This window comes from Protopterus annectens, chromosome 7.part0 (genome assembly GCF_019279795.1).
Source record: "Protopterus annectens isolate FY-2018-M chromosome 7.part0, PAN1.0, whole genome shotgun sequence".
NCBI classification, from domain to species: Eukaryota; Metazoa; Chordata; order Ceratodontiformes; family Protopteridae; genus Protopterus; species Protopterus annectens.
The window spans coordinates 432,453,823-432,479,624 of record NC_056739.1 but is presented as its reverse complement, the minus strand read 5'-3'; the positions used below and the strand labels follow the sequence as shown (position 1 = coordinate 432,479,624).

Sequence of the window (25,802 nt, the reverse complement as noted above, 5' to 3'; positions counted from 1 at the left end):
ATGAAAAATATATTAAACAGCAAAGATCACCATCGGACCTAATAACTTTCTTATGGGTAACCTCCACTACCTGCATGTAAATTGGCAAACACAAGCCGCCAGTAACAAGTGAGAAGATAATTCTGGATTTTAGGAATGTCAGTACCCTTAACCAAATTGTCCCCTTGCCCCCACCACAGGTGTTAATCTTCTCAGTTTTGACCTTTCATATGTCCTTTCAGCTGTACCACCCAGTGCTGTGGCCTTAACATCTTGCATTAGTATAGGGAACCTAGAACTAGATAATTTTATTTTTCAGATGCAAACTTTGGAAGATACTACAACATTCACAGAAACCACTGTAATAACTCTGTCTTTTGGCCTTTATCTGTACAGTTGCTTGGGTTTTTTTAAATGTATTTTGCTCAGTTCAGTATCTGTTATAAGGCAAGACAAGATTGGAAGACACTTTTTAGTTGTCTACATCTTCAGTAGCTGTCCAATTTAACGCTTCAAACCAGAACTCCAAGCAGAGAACTCCTTGGCGAAATAAGTCAAGTCAAAGTGTGTGAAGAGGAGGTCGACATCCTGGTATGTCGTCATCCTGACAGCTGAGGGTTGTTTTGCTATGTGCTATCCACTGTCGTACCCCAGTTCCTAGTATGTTAAGTGTTTGGCTCCTTAATGAACTGTTGAGACTTGCATGAGCAAGCCCCAAAGTGCTGTAAGGGGGAAAAGACTGAAAATGTACAAGAACAGTCAGTTGAACATAACTTTTCTCCCTTAAACTTTTTTTTTTTTTTTTTTTTTTTTTTTTTTTTAGGGCCAAGCCCTCTCCACACCCTCTAACATATACCAACTCCAGGCTTCCCAAAGCTTGAAGAAAAGGAAATATTTTAAGGAATAGCAATTTCAGACTTGGGCAAGTCCATATTTTCTGACTTTTTCATTATTCTAGGACTTGTCCTGAAGACAGCGAGTCCAATCTGTCTGAAAATTCACAACTAAGAAAAGAGGGCATGTCTTATCGTATAGCATCATGGCATTGGACAGTGCTTCTAAGGATCTTCCTGCGAAACACAAATACTCTGAAAAGCAGAAGTAGGAGACGTGGTAGGAAACAGGACAAGTCCATCGGATACCATCACTTTTCCTGTTAAATAATACCAACCTGACACTTTTGCAGTCCCTGGCTTGAGTCAAACTAGATGTTCTTTGTGTTTCACTGTTGCAGTCATTACATTTGGGTAATCTGCTGGCAGGTTGCCCTCAGTCAGCCTGATTAACAAAGTCTTGGGTCCTGCGTCGATTGCTGTCTCTTCTTCCATGACGTCAGGTCGTCAGGGGTATTAAACATGCAGCCGACTCCATTACATCAGTCTTTCTTGCCACGCGGTGCCCGAAGCAGCAGTTCGAAAGTGCCAGTCGGCCGACTCCTGAAATTTTCGTTTTCGAGTTTCAGAACCGAAGTCTTTAACTAAAAGCTAAGTAGCCCGTTGGGGAAACTTTTTCTTGCTCCTTACCGATGTCAGTAAAAGTTAATTGTATTACTTGTGGGAAGCAAATACCTCATAAGGATTTTCATTTGTACTGTACTCCTTGCCTAGGCCCTTAACACAACGTGCCTTGCTGTCGGTTTTGTGCTAAATTTAATCAACGCACTATTAAACGTTGGTATATTTCTGCTTCTAAATATTGTGGCTCACGATTTAACTATCCAGAAATGTCATCGGTTAGCAATCCGACTACCGGAATACCTAAAAAGCACAAAGAGAAAGACAGAAACAGACCATCGAGGTCCAAAACTGACGACGAAGCTTCTCCTAAGCCAGTTGCCGGTACTCAGTGAGGCGCTTTTGCAGCCCCTGATACCCGCTACTTTTGATTCGCAGGCCTCCACTGAGACCCATTCGGAGTTCGGTATGCCACGAGATACTTTAAGTATTGAACCCGCGGATGTCTACCTTGGATGGGTCTGGAGCCGCTGAGCAGGCACTGGCTTCTGAGGGTGTTTTCAGGCCTAAAGATTTGTATATTAAACAGACGCCATCTTCAAAATTAAGGCCAAAAACTACTTCTATGTCTAAAAAACTGACATGTGGGCCACGTGTACAGGCCCCAATGCCTAAAAAGCAAATGATCAAAATGACTGAGGATTTAATTACCTTAACAGGGGTACCCATCCCCCCCCTGCAGAGGCCTGGGCAAGGCACTGACTATGAGTCTTCAGATCAGGTTTCTATTTCTTCTCATTCCTCTTTGATCAGGAATTATCTATTCCCACTTATGAGGACTCTGATGCAGAAGATTCCATCCCTTCTGCTTCTCCTCCTGAGGATTTTTCTTTTGGGGAAACTTTGCATACCTTAAGGGAACACTTTCACTGGGAGAGTCAGGATTTTTCAGAATCTAAAGAGACTTGGGGATTTCCTTCTTCTTCCTCAGCATAGGCCTTTGGCAATACCTCCTGTTCTAGACATTGTTGATGTTTTCTCAGAATCCAGTATGACTTCTGATTCCCTGCCTCCGACTCCTAGTAAGCCAGACAGATATTACAGGGTTCCTGACTCCCACAAATTCCTCTTAAAAACCCTACTGCTGACCCTGAAACCATTTCTCAGGGTCCCAAGGGCGTTAAGGCTTCGACTGCTAAAAATCCTACCCTTTCTGATAGTGATTCCAGTGTGCTGGATATATGGGGTAAGAAGATTTACACGTTTGCAACCTTGGCAATCAGGGCTTTGTTGTTGTCTTTCGGCTTTTCCCGGTTAGGGGTCGCCTCAACGGAACTCGGGTCCGCTAATGATTGGCACTAGATTTTTACGAACGCCGAGGTGCCAGCTCGACGTTCAACCTGTAACGAAGACACGTCCATTTACACATGTCTTTCGAACGCCCACCCAACTGCGGGGAGGACATGCAGACTCCACACAGAAGGTACTCCCCGCACTCCAGCCGAGAATCGAACAGGAGAACCTCTTGCTGAGAGGCAACAATGCTACCGCTGCACCACCGCGGAATAAACTGTCAATTTCATATGCATAAATATCAACAGCATGTCATGGGCTTACTTAAACAGAAAATTATGTTGATTTCTGACTGTGTGAAAAATAGAGTTGCAGGATTTATTGCATTCAGCTGAACAAGTTGGAAAACATGTTTGCAATGTGGTTTTGATTCCTTGGAGGCCTCTTGCAGGGCTGCTGTAACTGGATCTGTGATAAGAAGGCATGCTTGGCTCAAGGAGCAAAATCTGCCTGACCATGTTAAAGCAAAATTGTTGGATGCTCCTTCACAACAGGACAGGCTGTTTGGTAATAAGGCAGAAGAAGTTTTGAAAAATATGGAAGATTAAGCTATATCTATGCAAACTGTAAACTATTTCCTACAAGTGCAGCCACCCAGGTTCAGTAGCCACTGACCTACTAAGAACCGGTCCTTTCCAGTACCCACCAGAGCCGCTCAGGTCAAACCCAGACATTCCAAAGGCTCCAGGTTTCAGTCACAAGGAACTTATAGAACAAAGCAATGGGGTGCCTCCACCTCCAAATCTGGAAGTAACAAGGCACCTTCCTATGGTAAACAGTCTCAATGACTTTCCACTGCAATCACCAAGCACTTATCTTTTGGCCGCCCCTTTGGGGGGAAAACTGGCACTTCATGCACAAAGCTGGCAACTGATTACCCAGAACAAGTGGGTTTTAAATATAGTATCTCAGGGATACAGATTTCATTTCCACACGTTGCCAATCCCAAACGGATGGCCAGATCTGCCTCTAAATCAGTGGGCAGAGGCCCAGAAACAAGTTATATCCCTCATGAATATGGGAGCTATTCAACCAGTACCAGAAAAGGAAAAGGGACAAGGTTTTTATTCAAGACTTTTCCTGGTACCCAGAAAAGACAAATCATGGCGTCCAATTCTGGACTTATCCATTCTAAATACATTTCTGCACATTCCAAAATTCAGGATGCTGACTCACTACCTATGCTAGGCAAGGATGCTTGGTTGGTAACTCTAGACTTAAGAGGCTTACCTGCATATCCAAATCAGGGAATCTTGCAGAGGATACCTCTGCTTCAAAGCAGGCTATTTGCATTACCAGTTCTCTGCACTGCCCTTTGGCTTATCTACTGCGCCCAGGATCTTCACAAAGTGCCTGGCACCAGTAATTGCATTTTGCAGGCAAAGAAATATTCAAATTTATCCATACCTGGTCGATTGTCTAATTCAAGAATACAATTAATTTCCGAACCACTGTGTGAAATGAATGAAGGCACCAGTACTGAAACACGAAGAATTTATTCCAAATCTGCAGGGTAGGAAGGATTAAAGGCATTGGGAATGAAACTTTTGGTTTCTTGACTGTTGATGTAACTAATCTATTCTCAGTGATTCCACATCAAACAGGGCTGGAAATGTTTTATGATAGTCTTTTAACTAGTTCCAGTTTTGACAAAGGAAGATTAGAAATATGTTATGATTTGATGGAAATAATATTGCATAATAATTTTATACAATTTGATGGGGAGATATACCAACAAAAGACAGGGGTGGCGATGGGTGCCCGTTGTGCCCCTGTCTATGCTAACTTAGTCTTATGGGCATGGGAAAAACAATATGTACTAGACTCAAGATACAAGGATAACATTCTCTTGTATTGTAGGTTCCTAGATGACCTCCTTATATTATGGAAAGGTGATGAGAGTGTGAAGGAATTTTTTACTTACATTAATAAAACCACAGAATTTCTTAGATTCACTTATACATGGAACAAAGAGGTAGTAAATTACCTGGACATTACTTTATATAAAACAAAAGAAGGGCTGGTGAGTACGATCTATAGGAAGCCCAGCTACTCTAATTCGATGTTGCACTACATAAGTTGCCACCCCTTACATCAAAGGAGAGGGGTAGTTAAGGGCCAGATGGTCAGGATATGTAGGTTAATTAGCAATGATGACCTGTTTAAGAAGGAAATGTACACATTGATCGGAATGTTCCTAGACAGGGGATATCCGCTTTCAGTGTTGGTTACTATAAAAAAAGAAGTATACAGAAAAAGAAAAAATAGATACAGTCCTATTCTAAGAGGTCAAGGAGATGGAGGGGGTAATATTGGTGGCAGTAACAACATAGTCACCAATATGAATAGAGCAAAGTTTGTTTTAACCTACAATGAAAAAGCAAATGAATTGAGTTCTAGTCTTAGGAACTTGTGGAAGTATTTTCTTAGTAGAGACACTAGAGAGATTTTAGGTGATACCCCAGTGATTGTTTATGGAAAAGGAAAAAATTTGAAAAACATTCTTGAAAGAGAGGGTAAAAGCAATATTAGATCTAGTATGAGCAAATGTGGCTCATGCAAAGGATGTAGATTTATAGCAGTAGGGGCATATATATGTGTTGTGGGTCATCAACGTACAATACCTTGTCCAGGTGCTTGTAAGTGCACCACTAGAAATTGTGTGTATCTTGCTTCGTGTATGTCATGCGATGCATTTTATGTGGGCATGACTACACGAAGTTTGAAAGAAAGAATAAGAGAGCATGTTAGTTCCATTAGAAGGAAAGATGAATATAATGCACTTTATTTACACAGTAAGGTATGTGTTAATTTTAATATATATTTTTTTTTTATCATAGATAGGGTTAAACCCAACATTAAATGTGATACACAAAACAGGGTAGCAAGATTAGAAATGGAATGGCAGCTTAGGCTTAATGCTACTAGGCGCCCTGGACTAAATGAATGTGTTTCTTTAAAACCCCAGTTGAAATATTTAAGTAGTATTATCTAGACAAAATGTTTTTATTTTTACAATCTATAACACACAACATATATTGAGTGCATATATACATTTATTTAATTGTATGTATTATTAATGTTAAATGGTAACTAATAGTTTGCCATTTTTTTAATACTATATTGTGATGTTGAAACATTATTTGTATTTTATGAAAAATTGTTTGATTAATTAATTGGTTAATTGCATGGGTGTGGAGAGTATATTAGCTTGTTTTAAACATTGTGTGTTGTAATGTCAGACTCTGAAGAAGCCAGGTTTCTGGTGAAAGCATATGCTTAGTCTGTGCAGATTTGGAATAAATTCTTCGTGTTTCAGTACTGGTGCCTTCATTCATTTCACACAGTGGTTCGGAAATTAATTGTATTCTTGGTTGAACCTGTATTGGTTCTTTTGGAGTGTGTATTGATTGTCTAATTCAGACAGAAAACAAGGACACACTTCTAAAACATCTGGCGTTTGTAAAAAGACTTCTAACTTGTCTAGGGTACACCTTAAACGAAAAGAAATCACAACTGGTACCCTCTCAAATAATTACATTCCTAGGTGCAAGCTTGAATACAACTGCCTGGATGACTTACCTTACGCCAGAAAAACAAATTCAATTGATGACTTACTTCAGACAAGTGGCCACAAAACCCAGCTATCTGCAAGACAAATTCTGCTGACCTTGGGGTTCATGACTTCCTGCATTCTAATAATTCCATATGCAAGACTGCATATGAGGAAACTTCAATGGTACCTAAAAAGCTTATAGAGTCAACATTGTCACAGCCTGGAAACAATGATTCCTATCATTCCTTTCCTGCAGCAAGAGTTCCTATGGTGGACAGAGGCCTGTCACCAAAACAAGGGACTGTCATTCATTCCACCCCCTGCCGCCCAAACCCTGACTACAGACGCATCAGATTATGCTTGGGGGGTGCATCTGGCAGGGACATGCATTCAAGTGCCAATGGAGCCCAAATCAAATGCACCTACATATCAACCAGAAAGAGATGCTAGCTGTACAGAATGCTCTGACAGCCTTCAAGGACTGTCTTCATCTAGGACAACTACTGATAAAGACAGACAACACCACAGTCATGTGGTACATAAACAAGCAGGGGGGTACCCATTTCTACCCCCTTTGCAGACTAACCATTGCTTTGTGGAACATGGCCTTGACTTATCAAATACATCTACAAGCTCAATTCCTGCCAGGAAAGCAAAATACTCTGGCAGACGAACTAAGCAGAAATCTTATGGACCCACAGGAATGGAAACAGGATCCACAAATCTTCAGCATGTTGACACGCAAATGGGGGAGCCCAGACATAGATCTTTTTGCCTCACCCCAAAACTATCAGTTGGACAAATTCTGCACAAGAATTCATCACAAAAAAAAGCTTGGAAAGTGGATGCCTATCAGTCTATGCCTTTCCCCCTCTACCTCTGCTCTCCAAGGTCTTATTAAAAGTCAGAGAGGAAAAAACAAAAATGATTCTGATTGCTCCAGACTGGCCTCGCCAACACTGGTACCCACTTCTACGCAATATGTTGCACCTTCCTCCGTAGTACCTGCCTCAGACACCTTACCTGCTGTCTCAGCAGAACTATCAGATTCTGCACACACTGCTCCAAACTCTGAATCTTGCAGCATGGCTAATCAACTAATTTCACGAGTTACATCTCTCAGCAAACCTGTTATGGATGTCATTTTGGAGGCTAGAAGGCCTAGTACTAGAAAATCTTATGCTGGCAAATGGAAAAGATTCTGTGCCTGGAACCCAAGCACAAGGAATAAGCACAGCAATGCCCAATATTCCTCAGATTCTGCAATATTTAACTGAGATGCTTCACAAGGGCCTATCTTTTTCTTCCGTAAAAATCCATGCCTCTGCCATTTCAGCTCATTACAACACAGAGCCTCCCCTCTTTTCTCACCCTCTGCTAAAGCAGTACCTCAAAGGGACCAAAAATGTAAGACCTCCCAGGAGAGCACCAACTCCTGCATGGGACCTCAATTTTGTGTTGGAAAAACTCACTCTACCTCCTTTTGAGCCAGCTGCTACTGCAAACTTAAAATTTCTCTCTTGGAAGACAGCTTTTCTTTTAGCAGTCACTTCAGCTAGAAGGATTTCAGAACTACAGGCTGTTATGGCAGTGGATCATTTTATTTTCTTTTACCCGGACAGGGTGGCTCTCGGGAACAATCCATCCTTTAGGCCTAAAGTGGTATCTGGTGTGGCTCTTAATCAGACCATTCATCTGCCAACCTTCTTCCCAAATCCACAGAACAAGGGTGAGCGGATTCTGCATTCATTGGGTGTACACAGACATCTAAGATTCTACTTAAACAGGACAAAATCTCTAAGAAAATCTGAGCAATTACTGGTGGCATTTGCTGCAGGGGCAGAGGGAAAGGCTATTTCAAAGCAGACTATTTCAAAATGGATAAGCCATTGTATTTGTTATTGCTACATGCACCATGGTAAACCTGTCCCCAAGGGGATCAGATCTCATTCCACCAGGGCTGCATCTATTTCTGCAGCCTTTCTCAGAGGGGTTCCTACCAGAGACATTCTAGAAGCTGCTACCTGGAGCTCAGTTCATATGTTCAAACATTACCATTTACCTCTCTTCTCTAAATCCAGAGCAGGCTTTGCCACTCCTGTCCTGCAGAGCCTTATAGCTGCTCCTAATGCTGTATAATTCCATCCTCCCAACCATAGCTTTGGGATTCTACCCAAATGTAATGACGGCAACAGTTGTGTACACTTACCATAAATGTAGATGTTCGAGTGTATCCACTGTTGCAGTCCTGGTTACCCACCCTCTATCCCTGTTTTTCTATTACTATACCTCTCATTTCTTTTACTATGCTTAAAAACCTTTTTGGTATATTTGCTTTTGTTTGGAGGTATATTTTTTTGTGTTTTAAATTATATACATGTACATATATTTTTTATTCCCCATTTGGGGGGCACCTGACATCTGGGGCAAGAATGGCATCGACTGCATGTTTTATACCCCTGACGACCTGACGTCATGGAAGAAGAGACAGCAACCAACGCAGGACTCAAGACTTTGTTAATCAGACCAACTGAGGGCAACCTGCCAGCAGGATTACCCAAATGTAATGACTGCAACAGTAAATACACTCTAACATCTACATTTATGGTAAGTGTACACAACTGTTCTTTTCTCTAGGATGACCACTTTATAGGCCACTAGTCTGTCCTTTGTCAAAGCCAAGGAGATTCAGACAGCTCTGAAGACCACTGCTGCTGGCACTGCACGTATCAGCAAGGGTAATGGCAGTATCTCCTCAGCCTTGGTTAATTAGGTGGGTTCTCAGAGATTATGTAGCGGTATTGATTGCCTGCCTGTGACTAGAGCACCCCCCCCAAAAAAGCAGTTTCCCCAGAGAAGTTGAGGCCTAAGGCATCAAACACCAAATTTGGGCTCACTAGCTTGCCCCAGCCAAGGTGGAGCACAAACTTGGTCCAGTCCATTTCCCAGACTTTTACACAAGTTATTTCTGCTGTTTCAGGACTTTGTTTACTTGTATAGACAACATCAGGAATTCCAGATGTGTAAGGGGGCCACTTCTAAAATAATAAAGTTGGACCCCTTCCCTGGAGGATTCTAATTCTACAGACTTATCATGTTGCCCAGTTCTCTTCTGCTAGTGTTTGATTCTATCACCAAGGATACCTTATCCTTTGCTTCACCTTCAAAGGATATCTCATTTGGGACACCCTCCATAAGGTGGGGGAGTTCCAGTGGGAGGTTAGAAAATACTAGCAGGCCCAACACAAGTTCATTGTTTCCGTATGCCTGATGGAGCCTAGAGCATTGGCAGTGCCTCTGGTTACTTATGTCCTGAAGGGTGCATTTACTATTGCATCACTGGAGCTAGGTGCCTAACCTATCTTGCTCAAAGAAATCCTGGTCATTTCCTTTATTTATGGATTACCCATAACTTCCTGTATAAAGAATCTTTGACTGATCCAGCTGTTGCCCTGTATTCCATCAAGGTATCCTTTTTGGTTTCATCCAGGAACCTTGTTCCCAGTTACATGACAAGTAGGTTCCCCCACATATCTGCTACCCTGGTATTTAAAGCTTTAAAGTGCCAGATCTGTACTCTGAGCCACCAGCAAACCCTGGTTTAAGGCTGAGATGCTGTCTGACAAGAATCTGAACCAGGAGATTTAACTGTGCTCTGTCAGTCATAGTTAGCATACTGTCTAAAAAATGCAGGTATGATGCATTTTACAGGGCAAAAGCAACATGGCCAGTTATTCTGTGACATGTCTGGTTGAGGATATAGCCCTTGCCAGACAATGTTAAAATGGAATTTTTAAGGCGCCTTTGGATAAGTATCTCCTTTTCAGACCCGATACCAAAGGTGCCTTCAAAAGACTGGAGGAAAATAATAAGACTTAGTAATGCATGAAGCCACTTTTTATTCACGGGCATCTATGTTTAGTAAAATCTGTCATTACAGGTCAATGACATCTGTATACAAGACCAGAGAAAAGGAATTCAGGTAAGGTTAATGACATTTAGGAGAGAATGACAAGTCATTAAAAAGCTCGTGGGCCATAAATGTCATGACTTCAGAGAGGCGCAGTCATGACTCACCTGGGCTGCCACCACCCAAAGTTGTTCTACAGCCCTTCCCAGACCTACCTTCCTGCAGGATGTGATGATGATTAACATTTGTCAACAAATCAGAAAGCATAACCCTGGGACAGCAGGACATGAAGATTCTGAAACAGATGTTAGTTGCTGTTTTAACACAGGCTAGAGAGAGGGTGCCCCCATGGTACAAAAAAGCAAGTGAGCCTGGTCCCACCCCACTACATACTGATGGAACATAGGGCTATAGAGTACCAAAAGCAGAGAACTGTTCAGGTTTTTACGGAAAGGAAGGAAAACACACAGGGACCTATTCTTTTTACTTCAGAGTTCAAAATGTTGACTTTCCATGGCCTCCCATTTTCTTGTCTCTTCAGTCCTTTTTGGTCATGTTGGATTTGAAAAGTGTCCATCTTCGTATCCCCTGTAGCCAAGGATCATAGAAGGTTTTTAAGATTCAAAGCAGGTGAAGATCATTATCCAGTTCACTTCCTTGCCATTATTTTCCTTGTTTGCTGCAGCAAGGGTCTTTAAAAAATGCATGGCTCCAGTAATAGCTTTTTGCAGGACAAAGGAAATCCACATATCCTTGAACAATTGCGTGAAAGAAGCAGACTGGAGGTGATTTTAGAAGACGTTGAGTTTGACTTTTGCATAGTTTCAAGAACTGGATCTTTGTCAAACGTGACCCGCAACTATGAATTGTATAGTTAAGGGTACTGTTAAATACAGCTTTGCAGAAGGCTTTCTTCTTGGAGAAAGTGTACACACTGTCCATAATATCCTAGAGAAGGGGTTGATCAGAGCAAGGGAATTTTCCAGGCTACTAAGTTATATGACATCATGCCTTAGGGTGCCACTAGCAAAACTGCTCATGAGGACATAGTACCACCAACTATGAGAGTCCTTAGAGGCACTTGGCCCTGCCATGCCTTGCATAAATAAAAAAAAATGTCGTAGTGGAAAGCATAGGGACACATCATCTTGAGGATACTCTTCAGTCTAACGCAGTCTACACTAACCATAAACTCTTTGGAGTTGGCCAGGGTGACCCTTGAGTGGATCTCTGAAAATCCAAGGTACTTGAGTCAGAGGCATGAGAGGCATGTAACTGAAAGAACTGATGGCTGTTGTCTTTGTATTAAAAGCACACACTTGTTTGGATGCAGGGGGCCCTCCAAATCCTTACACAATGTACCATAGTATTGTAGTATAGAACAAACAAGAGAGATTCACTTTATATAGGTTGAGCCAATCACAGATACCCCCCATACACACAATAATAGATGTTGAAGAGGGACACTAGCAGTTGACCACCAAGTGGTGTGTTCTAAAAGTAGACCTTTTGGCTTCCCTGGTAAACAAGCAGCTGAGAAATGAGAGAGTTTGGCATGATAAGGTGCTTATCTCACAGACTCAAGGTACAGGGTTTGATTCTTATTTTTGGTCACTGTCTGGGTATCTACCAGGTGTGTAGTAGTCTGCAGACGGATTGCCTAGAATTTACCTATGACTCTGTGAAAGTTCTTTGCAGAACAGTAGCTTCTGCAACTTGAAAAGTAAATTCCTTTTCCTTGAACTGGAGAAGTCTTTCTTTATGCTTTTCTTCACATGCCCGATCCTCAGGGTATTGCAGAAAGTCAAGCACAGGCCAAAAGTCATACTGACATTTTTCTCTTTTAGCCCCGATAGCATTGGTTCTTCCTTCTGCTAAGCCTAGCAAGGGAAGAACTGTAAGTGTTGTCTCAGGTTATGGATCACTTAAGTTAACTCGGTAAAAGGTTTCCCTCCTACTCTCCAGTATGACTACCCTACCTGACAGCTTGGATGATTTAACTTTTATCCAAACTAGGATGTGCCGAATACGACAGAGGTTATAAAAACAGAAATCATAGCTAGCAAACTGGAAGAGAATTCTCCTTTTGATGCTTTTCCAGAAGCCAGTATCTAAACAGGAGTTGAGCCAAATATCGCTCGCCTTGAATTACCTGTCAGTCCTTTTAAAAAAAAAAAAAAAAAGACCTTTCTTAATGTCTTAAAGGACCATTTGTATGCAATCTCAAGCTGACTTACTGTGGACTGCTCTCCACCCCTCCACTTCTTATATTTCCAACAATTTCTAAAGGACGCATTACACTTTAGACTCTTTTTGAAGGAAGATCATGCCTGGGATTTCCGGCCGTTTCAGCACCTCTCAAGTACTAGATGAAAGATTCTATTTTTGGTGGCTGTGAAGTCTGCCAGGAGAATGCCAAGAATTATATGCACTAATGTGCAATGAACAGCTTCTGCTGTTCCACAAGGCTAGATCTTTGCACAAACCTCCTCCTTTACACCAACTGTAGTGACAGAAGTGTCTGAATCAAGCCATGCACCTCGCTTTGTTTTTCCCTAAACTAGAGGATAAAGGGGAAAGAAGTTTGAATGCCTTATGGTTGCATAGGCATCTAAGATTAACTTGCATAAAACAAGAGGATTTGGAAAGTCAAAATAACTGTTTGGAGGCAAATAAGCAAATTCACAATCTAAACGATTTGCAGACTGTGCCATTTTTCTTCTGCCCTACAGAAAGCCCATACCAGAACATGCTGGAACAGTTTCTTCTGCCACGGTTTTCACCACTGCTTACCTCTGGAGCTTTAGTATCAAGTCTGTGTTAGAAGCTGATACTTTGCCTTCAGTCCACACCTTTTCATATCATTAGTTTGGGTGATGCATCTAGGGCTAGGTCAGGGTTTGCCTCGGCCATGTCCTAAGGGATCTGATCAAGGCCAACCATCCACTGAGCAGATGTTCTGGGAGTCATCTCATGGTTCAGGACTGCATTATTGAGTAGTATAATTAGTGTAGTACAATTTGTGTCAGGAACTTACTATAATTGTAGATGTACAAGTGCAGATGTTCTTCGTGTTTCACTATTGCAGTCATCACATTTGGGTTATCCCTGCCAGGGTAGCCCTCGGCTGGCCCGAATACCAGAGGCTTAGTATTTCTGCGTCAGTTGCTGTTGCTTCACGACTGACGTCAGGTCATCAGTAGTATAAAGTAAGGCAGCAAATGCCATTACATCAGTCTTTCTTGCCGTGGTGCCTGAAGCAGAAGCAGTTCGCATGAGTGCCGGTCAGGCCGCTACCTGAGTTTCATCTACCAATTTGAAGCTGAAGTCTTTTAAAGCTAAGTACCACATTGGGGATCCTTTTTTCTTGCACTAACCGATGTCAGAAAAAGTTAACAATTGTCTCAACTGTGGAAAGCAAATACCACACCGAGACTTTCATTCTTGTAGCTAGATATTTTCGCTTACAGTCTTTGAACTCTGATATGTCTTCGGTAAGCCATCTGACAGCAGATCTTCCAAAAAAACATAAAGATAAAGACAGAGACAGACTGCACAGGTCCAAACTTACAGACGATGCTTCCGTTAAGCTAGTAGTCAGTTCTCCGGTCCTCAGTGAGGTGCATTTGCAGCCCCTGATGCTCGCTTCCGTGGATTCGCAGGCTGCTACCAAGACCCTTTCAGAGTCTGGTATGCCACAAAACTCTTCGACTAAGGATCCTGCGGCCATCTCTACCTTGGATGGGTCCAGAGCTGCTGAGCAGGCACTGGCTTCCGAGGAAGTCCTTCGCATTACCGATTCTCAACACAAACCCGTCTTCTTTTGTGACTACTGTTCTTTCGAAAACTACCGAGTTTCTTAGGTCCAGGGTACGAACCACACCCAAGAAACCTACGACTGAATCTCAAGCACCTGCTTCCTTGCCTCAGTCTCAAATGCTTAAAATGGCTGAAGACCTTACCATGCTGATGAGGGAAAGCCAAGCTACCACCTCCAAAAGGAAAAGAGATCTGTCCCCTGTAGTTTTGTCTGAACAAGAGTCAGATAACTCTGATGCATCTGAATATGAAGGCATGCAACCCCTCCCTACTTATGAGGATTCTGATGCAGAGGATTCCATCCCTTCCACCTCTTCCCCAGAGGATTTTTCCTTTGGGGAAACCCTTCATACCGTAAGGGAGCATTTCCAATGGGAGAGTCTGGACTAACCCCCCAGTCTAAAAAGAGGCTCTGGGAATGCTTAGATCTTCCACAGCACAGACCCTTGGCCATCCCCCCCAGTCCTCAATGTTGTGGAAGATGTTTTCCTGGAATCCAGCTTGACTCCTGACACCCTCCCTCCTGCACCCAGAAAACCAGACAGGTACTATAGAGTCCCTGACTCTCAAATTTCTTTTTTATAATCCTAATGCTGACACCGAGGTAATTTCTCAAGGGCCTAAAGGGATTAAAGCAACCTCTGCTAAGAATCCCATCCCCTCAAATAGGGATTCTCGATGCACTAGACAGATGGGGTAAAAACGTATACACCTCAGCTACTCTTGCTATCAGGGCACTAAATTGTCAGTTCCATATGCAAAAATTTCAGCAACATACCCTGGAACTCCTCGCACAAAAAATGTCTTCCTTTCCTGCTTGTGCAGAATCTAAAGAGTTATAAGAGTTGATGCATTCCGCAAGTCAAGTAACTAAACACACCTTGCACTGTGGTTTTGATACCCTAGAAGCTTCTTGGAGGGCAGCAGTCACCGGATCTGACATTAGAAGGCATGCATGGCTTAAGGAACAGCCCTTGCCAGACCATGTCAAATCTAAATTGTTGGATGCCCCCTTATACAAAGACAACTTATTTGGCACTAAGGCAGCAGAGGTCTTAAAAAAGATGGAAGAAAAAGCAAAATTGGTGCAGACTGTTAAGGATTTCTTACAGGTCCAGCCACCCAGGTTCAGCAGGCATTGTCCCACCAAGTACTGGTCCTTTCCTGCTCCCACTAAGCCAGTCCAGCCCAGACCCTGGGGAACTAGACCCCCCCCCCCAGACAGCCGCCACAGGGAATGCAAAGATCTAAGCAGTGGACTACCTCCACCTCAAAACCAGGGAGTTCTAAGCCACCCCCTTATGGTAAGAACTCACAATGACTCACCTTCCCCACCCCCTCCCTCTGCCCACCTTCACTTACCCCTAGGAGGAAAACTCTCCTTTCACACAAGCACCTGGGCCACCATTACTAATGACCACTGGGTTCTCAACTTTGTGTCCAGGGATACAAATTTTCTTTCCACACCCTTCCTACCCCAAAAGGGTTCTGAGATCTACCTCCAAACCAGTGGGCAGAGATGCAAAAGCAAGTCCTTTCCCTGCTCTCTATGAGGGCAGTAGAGCACATTCCTACAGAACAGAGAGGACAGATTGTCTACTCCAGACTTTTTCTGGTACCCAGAAAAGAGAGGACACCTGGCGCACCCCATCCTCGATCTATCCATTCTAAACACCTTTCTGGTGATCCCAAAATTTAAAATGCTCACCCTCTGGCATCTGCTACCCATGCTCTCCAAGGATGCTTGGCTAGCCACACTAGATCTAAAAGAGGCCTACCTCCATATTCCTATCAGGGAATCATGCAGGAAATATCTCCGCTTCAGGGCAGGATCTCAGCACTTTCAGTTCTCTGCGCTTCCCTTTGGCTTATCTACTCCTCCCAGAGTTTTTACAAAATGTCTGGCTCCAGCCATTGCCTTTTGCAGACAAAGGAATATCCAGATTTACCCATACTTAGACGACTGCCTAATTCAGGCAGTCAGCCAGGAAAAGCTGCTCATGCACCTAGCCTAAGTCCCTACTAACCTCCCTAGGGTACACAATCAACAAAAAGAAATCCAAACCGGTGCCCACCCAAAGGATTATATTCCTGGGAGCAAGCCTGGACACAGCATCCCAGATGACATTCCTTGCACCACAAAAGCAAAATTTCCCGACAGCCTACTTCTCTCAACTAGCCATCAGACCCCAGCTATCTGCAAGGAAGATCCTGCAAGCTCTGGGGTTCATGGCATCTTGCATACTACTCATTCCATATGCCAGACTGCATATGAGGAAACTTCAGTGGTCCATAAAAAGCCTTTGGTGTCAACACTCTCAAGACCTAGGGACTCTTGTATCTATAATTCCTTGCCTCAGAATAGATTTTCTTTGGTGGGCAACAGCATGCTCCCCCAACAAGGGACTACCTTTTTCACCACCACCCAGACCCCTCACCCAGATGCACCAGACTATGCCTGGGGGTGCACACCTGGATGGCAGGTGCATACAGGGCCAATATAGCCCACAGCAAATCCCTCTGCACATCAACCAAAAAGAGATGATGGCTGTCCAGCACACCTTGATAGCTTTCAAGCCCCTTCTTTCCACAGGGGCTTTCCTAATCAAAACAGACAATACCACTATAATGTGGTATATCATCAAGCAGGGAGGGACTCACTCCTACCCTCTCTGCAGGCTAGCCATGATCCTTTGGCACAGCCTCTGCCATGCAACTCCACCTGTTAGCACAATTCCTACCAGGTTCTCTCAACTCTCTGGCAGACCAATTGAGCAGAAATCTTCTGGACCCACACGAGTGACAACTCAACAGAAGAGCCTTTACCCTAATAACTCAGAAATGGGGCACTCCGAAGGTCGACCTCTTTGCCTCTCTCAACAACCATCGGCTCAGCAAATTCTGCACCAGGGAGCATCACTGTATGGCTTGGAAAGGGGATGCCCTGTCCTTCCCCTGGGTCAGTCTATCGGTCTATGCCTTTCCTCCAATACCTCTCATCCCCAGGGTACTGCTCAAAATGAAGGAGGAAAAACCAAGGGCAATTCTTATAGCTCCAGACTGGCCTCGCCAGCACTGGTACCCCTTGCTGCACAGCTTGTCTCCACCACCACCATGACATCAGATTCCAAACCTCCTGACCCAGAGGGAAGGGGAATTCATGCATCCCCAATTGCAGGCACTCAATTTGGCAGCTTGGCTTATTCCCTAACCCCTGATCAATCTGCCAACCTCAGCGAGACGCCCTAGCACTAGAAAGTCTTCTGCTGACAAATGGAAAAGGTTCTGCACCTGGATTCAGGCTAAGGGAGCCAATACAGCACAACCCTCCCTCCCTCTCATCCTAGATTACTTAGCTGACCTTCTACACGGTGGCCTCTTTTTCCTCTGTTAAAATGCATGCCTCTGCTCATTTTCCCACTGAGCAGCCCCTTTTCTCACACCCCTTCATCAGTTCCTAAAAGGAGCTAGCAACTTGAGGCCACCCAGAAGAGCACCAACCCCAGCTTGGGACCTTAACTTTGTGTTGGAAAAGCTCACCCTGCCCCCTTTCGAACCAGCTTCTTCTGCAGAGCTAAAATTTCTTTCCTGGAAGACAGCTTTCCTTCTGGCCATCGCTTCAGCCAGAAGAGTCTCCGAGCTACAAGCACTCGTGGCTAAGGAACCCTTCATCTTCTTCCATGCTGACAGGGTATCCCTCAGGACTAACTCATCCTTCATGCCCAAAGTGGTGTCCAGTGTGACTCTCAAACAATCCATTCCTTTGCCCATCTTTTTTCCTAATCCCCAGAACAAGGGGGAAAGGATCCTGCACTATCTAGATGTGCACAGACAGCTCAGATTCTATCTAGACAGGACTAAATCCTTCAGAAGGTCTGATCAATTGCTGGTTAGCTTTGCTACAGGGGCAGAAGACAAAGCCATCTCCAAATAAACCATTTCCAAATGGATAGCACACTGCATCCATTTCTGCTACAAACTGCATGGAAAGCCTCCCCCCAAGGGAGTCAACTCACTCCACCAGAACAGCCTCCACCTCTGCAGCTTTCCTCAGTGGAGTCCCCACCAGGGACATCCTAGAGGCTGCCACCTGGACATCTGTTCAAACTTTTACCAAACATTACCAGCTGCCTCTCTTCTCCAAATCCAGGACAGCGTTTGCCTCTGCAGTTTGCAAGGCATCCTAGCCAGCCCGTAGTTTCCTTGACTGCCTCCACCCATTTCCTAAGCTTTGGGAATCAACCCAAATGTGATGACTGCAACAGTGAAATACGAAGAACATAGTACAGTTGTGTACACTTTCCATAAATGTAGATGTTAGAGTGTATTCACTGTTGCAGTCCTGGTTTCCCTCCCTCACTTTTTTTCCTTCTCTTTCCTTACAAGAAGAGACATATTGGTATTTATTTTCTACTTGTGGGGTTCTTCCACCAGAGCCTGGCTCCTACTTGTGGGCTCCTGAGAGGTTAGGGCAAGAAAAACTGATATAATGGCGTTGGCTGCCTTACTTTATACTGCTGACGACCTGATGTCAGTCCTAAAGCAACAGCAAATGACGCAGTAATACTAAGCCTCTGGTATTTGGGCCGGCCGAGGGCTGCCTTGGCAGGGATAAACCCAAATGTGATGACTGCAACAGTGAATACACTCGAACATCTACATTTATGGTAAGTGTACACAACTGTACTTTACCATTGCAGTCCATATTCCTACTCTCCATCCCATCAGTCATCACCATGAGCATCTTCAGGATGAGGTGGATTCCACTTAATTTCCTAGTCCTCTACCACTTTCCCTCTCATCTCCCTAGCAGGCCCTCTCACTCCTTGAACTTGCTGAACACCCGGGGGGGGGGGTGTTGAGGGAACAATATTTGTGAACAAAATTGTAACAAAAGCAATACAGACATGCCAAAACATTACTAAAGGACAAGACCCTCAAGTCTGCAAGCACCCAGCGTATTACCAGTGAAGAGCCGAAGACAAGTAATACAAGTATTTTGTCTGGTTTCTTTGCCATGACCTGCTAGTCTTGGTGACCCTACACGGTAATAGACCATAACTTCACTGAGATATACATGTTCCTTCACCATAACAAGGTGAAGACCGGTACAATTTCTAAGGCTAGCTTAGATAATGGTAGTAATAAATGTAATTTTGTTAACCAGATAAATGATGTATATTTGTTGCTTCTCAATAGTGTGTGCTATGTTGCTTATATTTTTAAATTTTCTCTAATATAATTTGATAACCATTTTTGGAGTAACAGTAGTGTGTAAGACAAATATTTGAAATGTATTCATTTTTTTTTTTTTATTTTCATTTTTGCTTTCAGCAGTAGTCTTTCCACATTCTGATATCTGTTTTAAAATATTTATGGTGTAATTGATTCCTTCATCCGAAAGTGAATGAATTTGTTTAATTGGTGATTGTGCTTTGTGGAACATTTGTTAAACTGTTAGCTTTCCCCTAGTAGCCTGCTTCAAAATCCCATGGTTAAAAATTGCAAATGAGCAGGATGTTCCTGTGTATTGAGACTTGCTTGCAAGTACACTGGTATTGTAATTCTTACAGGTCTGCATTCAGTTCATAGGTCAGCATAGTCTTAATACAAATTGCAGGTAAGACAGAATGTTTCTACACCACAATTACACATTGGGATAACACCATGTATAATTGTGGTTGCTCTTTGTTCAGGCGTTTCACTAAGTAGGACTGAAGTCTCCATAGGTTCTTAGCCAAGTACTAGGTTTGTTACCTTTGTGGGTCATTTTAAGTCAAGCCAGTTTCCCTTTTTGTGCCTGAATTAACCTATCCAATTTAGTGTTACACTGGCCTTACCCATCCCATGGTTGTTAATATATTACCTGTATTGAGAATAACTGGGATCATATCATAGATAATTTTAAGGGACCCCTTGCATGGATTAAAACATTTAGGAGCTGCCTCTGTCCATTAGTAACAGAGGCAGTCCTGCGGTAAATTATCTGTATCCCATCCATAGATGCATGAAGTGTTGGTATGGGGGAAACTGTTCCATTGCTTCAGATTTTTAATTTCCTTTTTTTTTTCCGTAGAGGTTGTCTTGCAGATACTTTGGCACTGCAGTTCATAGCCAAGTGTTTGATCTTAACCAGTATTATTTTTTTAAGCAGGTAAAAAGTAAAACCACTGTGGCCAATGGACCATCAAAAGTAAACGGAGAACACAATAATGAGAAGGACGAACAGGGCGAGCCGGCCACTATGGTGAATGGAGTTGTGTAACAGCATTCAGTCACCCTCTTTCACCGTTGAATATCTGTCCTGCTTGCATCATGTTAAAAATTCTAATAGTGCTCGTTTAAAGCTTGCCAAAGATAGGAAAATCCAGCGACAACTACTCTCTTCTACTGCATAAACGACTACCAGACCTGACAACGCACTTACCCATCCTGAAAGGGGTTCCTGTGCACCGGCGCAGATGCTTCCTCAGGAGGTGTTCTTGCGATTCTATTATCCATGTCTGTTTTTGACATTAAATAAAAGTTTGAAAAAAGTGTAAAAGGAAAAAGTACTCATTAAAACAAAAAATGTTGTGCCTTCTTATAGCGTACAAAAACAGTGGGGATTAATTTTGTTTTCTTGGGGGGCAGCAGTCTTTGGAGAAGTTGGGATTTATTTAAAAAGAAAAGGTTTAGGAGACTGAATGTGAAGGTGGAAGGTTCAGTGTGTCTGAAACGAGGAGTGTTAAGTTTTTGTCTAGGAAACCTAAGTATGCAACCACTTTTCAAAACTGAAAAAGTATATATATTGACAGAAATCTTGCACTGACTGTAAAAAAAAAATAAATAAACTGCGAGTAAAGCATTATCAGGCAATATTTGAAGTACAGAACACTTGAAATGGGGAAAGAGAAGAGAGGGTGCGAGGAAGCATGGAGTTAGAAGAAAGACCAGGGGAGGTGCAGCTGTTTGGCACAAAATACAGGTGCATTCCCAGAAAGTTCAGTGGGAACAGAGTGGTTCTGTGAGGGTTATTTATTTTCACTGTACAGTATTTAAAAATAAAGCTCAAGCTCAACTGTTCATGTTACACTAAAATAAAACAGAAAATAAAGAAATGGAGTATCTTATTTTTTTTTTCTCCCCAAGATGGTTGGTGAAGTAAGAGTATCTCAGCTTAGTAGGTCTTATTTCACACGTAACTTGATATTGCATTTGGATCAGTTAATTAAACGCATGTAGCCACCACATGCACAAAGAGAAATGTAATTTTCATTCTCCTCCAAATTGTTTATTTGCATTTAAAATGTTAGTGCACTGTGTGCAGTTATTTTTCTTTAGTTCTCTGAAAGCAAATTGCTGCTAACTGCGTAAGGGACCTCCAGACTTCAAGTCCTAATGCTGTGAATAATGTGGGTATTTGTTTACAGGGAAAAAAAATTGTAAACTGAGTAAAGATAGCAAGGGATTGTGGATGGAGACAGTTTATGATGATGATCACTGTGTCAAGGTATGTGGTTTTGGGGTCTTGCTTAGCCTTTGAAAGTCTTGCTCATTGAGAGGGTTAAAAACACATTTTTGTCAGCTCGTACTTTTTTTCTCTCATACATACTGTGAGAAGTAGCTGGTTATGACCTGGGGCATTCTGTGTAAGTTGAATATTATTGCAGGTGCTGCTCTGCTGTCATATGAACAGACTGTATCCCCTCCCCAGGAATGTCCTTCTGTCTGGCTTGTGGTCAGCACCATCAGTAGTATCATTCAGATTGTGTTGGCAGCAGCAAAAGGTTTAAGTGTTTCTCAGTCACTTTGGTTGTGAATAGAATGTTTGACAAGGTTGTTCAATTCAGTACAGTACTGTGGATACAGGGACAAAAGATGAAACTGTCTGCTCTTTAAGTCACAACTATGCATTGCTTTGTCATATCTTAAATTTGTTCAGAGATGCATCTTTTTGGGTCCTTTTCCGGTTCAGTGTTTGAATCCTAGTGAAGTTACTGCTGCTGCTTTGCTGTCAGTAGTTCACACTTAAGTCATATGATTAAGAAAGTGCAAGCAGGAATCTGTGTTGTACTTCGTAGAGCAGGTTCCCTCCCATTCCATTTGGGAAATGCACAGAGCCAAGTTTCAGATGATCACTTTACAAAAGAGGGAGGGGGCAAATTGAGTGAAATCCATGCAGAAGTGGTGATGAAACTAATGTTTTGAAGCTCAAGATGGTAGTGACTGCAGCATCTGCTATGAAAGCATAGGCAGTTATTGGCAGCAGGTGAAGTGTAATGAACTCTGTGCCTTGCTGACTATCAAGGTGAATGTCACTTGCAAGGCACCATGTATAACAGCAGGCCTACCGGTTAAGTTCTCATGCCAAGTCATAATGTGGTGGACGAGCATGGTCAACTTTGCTGAAGGTTAGTGACCTGAGCTTGCTTACTGCCTTAAGTGTATTTTACATGGGTCAGTTTTCTTGAATAGCTTGCATACAGACTTAAATTTCTAGTTCATAATGTTGATACCCCCCCCCCACCCCCATACTGAGAAATTGGTAATTAGTATAAGCTGAGTGTTATATCTGACCACAAAGCAGTTCTGTCCTAATCTTTTGAAGAAAACAATTGGGGAAGAATGTTTTACCTGGCAGAGACCTGTGGTCAGATTGGATTAGGTTTTTTTTTATGGTGAGTTTGATCTCTCGAGAACTCATTGGGTGGTGGAATGTACTGTTGTATATCTGAGCTCTGAGCATGTGATCAGGTGTATTGAGCTGAAAGCTGGAGAAGGGTGTGATTTGAACTGTGTAGTTGAAGCTTTTGGTTCTGGAAAGAGGTAAGATGGTATTTTACCATGTATTCTGCAAAGGATGTTGGGAAGCCAGGTAGCATTTTAAGAGTGTTCTGTTTTTAGTAATATAAACATAATAGGTATGAATTTCCCTATTTGAAATGATCTTGTGGCAGTCTTCTTTCAGCCTTAGCTGTCCAGTTTTTGATCTGGTACAGACAATATTATCTGGGGCTGATATAGTTTTTTGATTCCTACCTTGAACAAACTGCAGCATTTGTCCCTTAAGTCATACATATGCAGCCCAAATATACCATAAGTGCCATATTATTTTAATCCACCCCAGCATCTTTGGGGGGAGGAGAACAAATGAATTAATCAGACCTACACTTGTCTTATGCACGATCCTGGTTTGAATAGTTGAGAGTTTCGTAAATACAAGCACGGGCAAAAGTCCCAGTTCAAAACTGTCAGTATGGGGTTCCCCATCATCATTGTGTATGTCTGTTTTTCAAAAAAAGTTTTTTTTTTTCTTGGTTGATGTGCAATATATGTTTTTGTATGCAAGTAGATTATCAAATAAAGTTTGATCTTCCAGCTGATTTGAATTGTGTGATTTTTGTCATGGTTTTCCTCCCTTCTACCTTCCTGCTAATACTGCATATTTGTATGTCTTTAAGTGTCGGAACAACCAACTTAATGAAGACATGTTAACACCTGTATAGCATCATACCTAGGTGGATTTAAAGGAGCTTTACCTTTGCCAACTTGGCTTAATTAGGTGGATGATAGTGGAGCTTACTGATTTCGCTGTAAAGATGAGCAGGAATTCATAATGGAAGAATTTGACAGAGATGTAAACACGCATTTTATATGCAAAATGAAGAACTGGCACCTGGGGAAAGTTGCAGAAATTAGCTTTAATGTTCATCTAATTTCTACCATCACCCTTCACCTTCCAGACGGCTTATTTCTTCTCACTGCAGCTCACAAGCTCACATCACCATTTTTTTTTTGTGGTGGATAGGGTTCTTTATCTTCATCTGAAATTAGTTTACGAGCATGTATTTTTGATCAGTTTCACATGAGAGCTGTCTGCAAGAGGAACCCCTCCCACAATCAACCATAGGGATTAGATAATTGTTTTTCCCCTTGGCACTATCATTTCCCGTACAGGAGCCTGACATTCGCGATCCCATTCTTCCATGGGTCAGATAGTGGCCGCTTCTACATATGCAGCTTTGTGGGCACATACACTTTTACTAATATTACTGCATTCTGAGTCATTTGCATGTGCTAGGTATCTGTACAATACAGTTGTACTGCTTTCTTACCCCCTGTGTGAGAATGTCAGCATCAACTGCTTACTACTATCCACCCCAGCCAACTCCTTTATTACCAGAGTCACTAATCAGTCCAAAGTCCACTAGATCCCAGTCATGGCATTTGCAAAAATTAAATCCGTAATCAGTGTCTATTGAAAAGTAGTATGGAGTTTTGCCAGAAGCAGACTTGTTGGGCAGTTTGGAAATCTATTCACTTTGTTTATGGCTGCAGTAGGTATTCAGTTTTTTTGTATTCAGTCATTTCCTTACATCAGGTGTTCATATTAATCATGTTTACAATGGATATAAAAAGTTTACAGACCCCTGTTAAAATGCCATTTTTTTGTGATATAAAAAATGAGACCACAAAATATAATTTCAAAACTTTTCCCCACCTTTAATGTGACCTGTAACCCATACAAATCAATTGAAAACAAATCTGTTAGGGGCAAAATATAAAAAATAAAAAACGTACAATAAGCTGGTTGCATAAGTGTGCACACCCTTAAACTAATACTTTATTGAAGCACCTTTTGATTTAATTACAGCATTCAGTCTTCTTGGGTAGGAGACTATCAGCATGGCACATCTTGACTTAGCAATATTTGCCCACTCTTCCTTGCAAGAGCACTCCAAATCTGTCAGATTGCAAGGTCATCTGTTGTGCACAGCCCTCTTCAGGTCCCCCCACCGATTTTCTATTGGATTTTGGTCTGGGCTCTGGCTGGGCCATTCCAAAACTTTAATTTTCTTCTAGTGAAGCCATTCTTTTGATTTGGAAGTATGGTTGGGGTCTGTCATGTTGAAAGGTGAAATTCCTCTTCATCTTCAGATTTCTAGCAGATGCCTGAAGGTTTTGGGCCAAAAGTGACTTGTATTTGGAACTGTTCATAATTCCCTCCACCTTGACTAAAGCCCCAGTTCCAGCTGAAGAAAAGCAACCCCAAAACGTGATACTGCACCATCATGCTTCACCGTGGGGATGGTATTCTTTTGGTGATGTTAAGTGTTATTTTTGCGCCAAACTGACCTTTTGGAATTGTGCACAAAAAGTTCAACCTTGGTCTCATCAGACCAGAACTCATTTTCCCACATGCTTTTGGGAGACTTGATGTATTGTTTTGCAAATTTTAGCTGGGCCTGGGTGTTTTTCCTTGTAAGAAAAGGCTTCCATCGTGCAACCCTACCCCATAGCCCAGACATATGGAGAATAGAGGAGATTGTTGTCACGTGTAGTACACAAACAGTACTTGCCAGAAATTCCTGCAGCTCCTTCAGTGTTGCTATACGTCTCTTGGCAGCTTCCCTGACCAGTTTTTGGCAGCTTCCCTGACCAGTTTTTGTCTTTTCATCAGTTTTGGAGGGACGTCCAGTTCTTTGCAACATCACTGTTGTCCCATATTTTTCTCCACTTTTTGATGGCTGAATTCACTGTGTTCCATGGTATATCCAATGCTGTGGAAATCTTTGTACCCTTCTCCTGACTGAAACCTTTCAACAGTGAGATCCCTTTGATGCTTTGTAAGCTCTCTGTGAACCATGGCTCTTGCTATAGCATGCAACTGAGTAAATGTCAGGAAAATCCTACTAGGACAGCTGAACTTTATTTGGGATTAATCAGAGTCCCTTTAATTGATGGTAGG

At 42.5% G+C, this 25,802-nt stretch overlaps 1 protein-coding gene across 1 annotated transcript in view; it reads left to right on the top strand.

Annotated features, from left to right (window-relative positions):
* Positions 1–23,436, top strand: part of FXR2 (FMR1 autosomal homolog 2) — a 1,381,282-nt gene extending 1,357,846 nt beyond the window's left edge. Inside the window, exon 17 of the mRNA XM_044076212.1 lies at positions 20,223–23,436. Within this exon, the coding sequence (XP_043932147.1) occupies positions 20,223–20,336 (114 nt within the window). The 3' untranslated portion in view covers positions 20,337–23,436. The remainder of the gene's footprint in view (positions 1–20,222) is intronic.
* Positions 23,437–25,802: the final 2,366 nt, after the last annotated feature.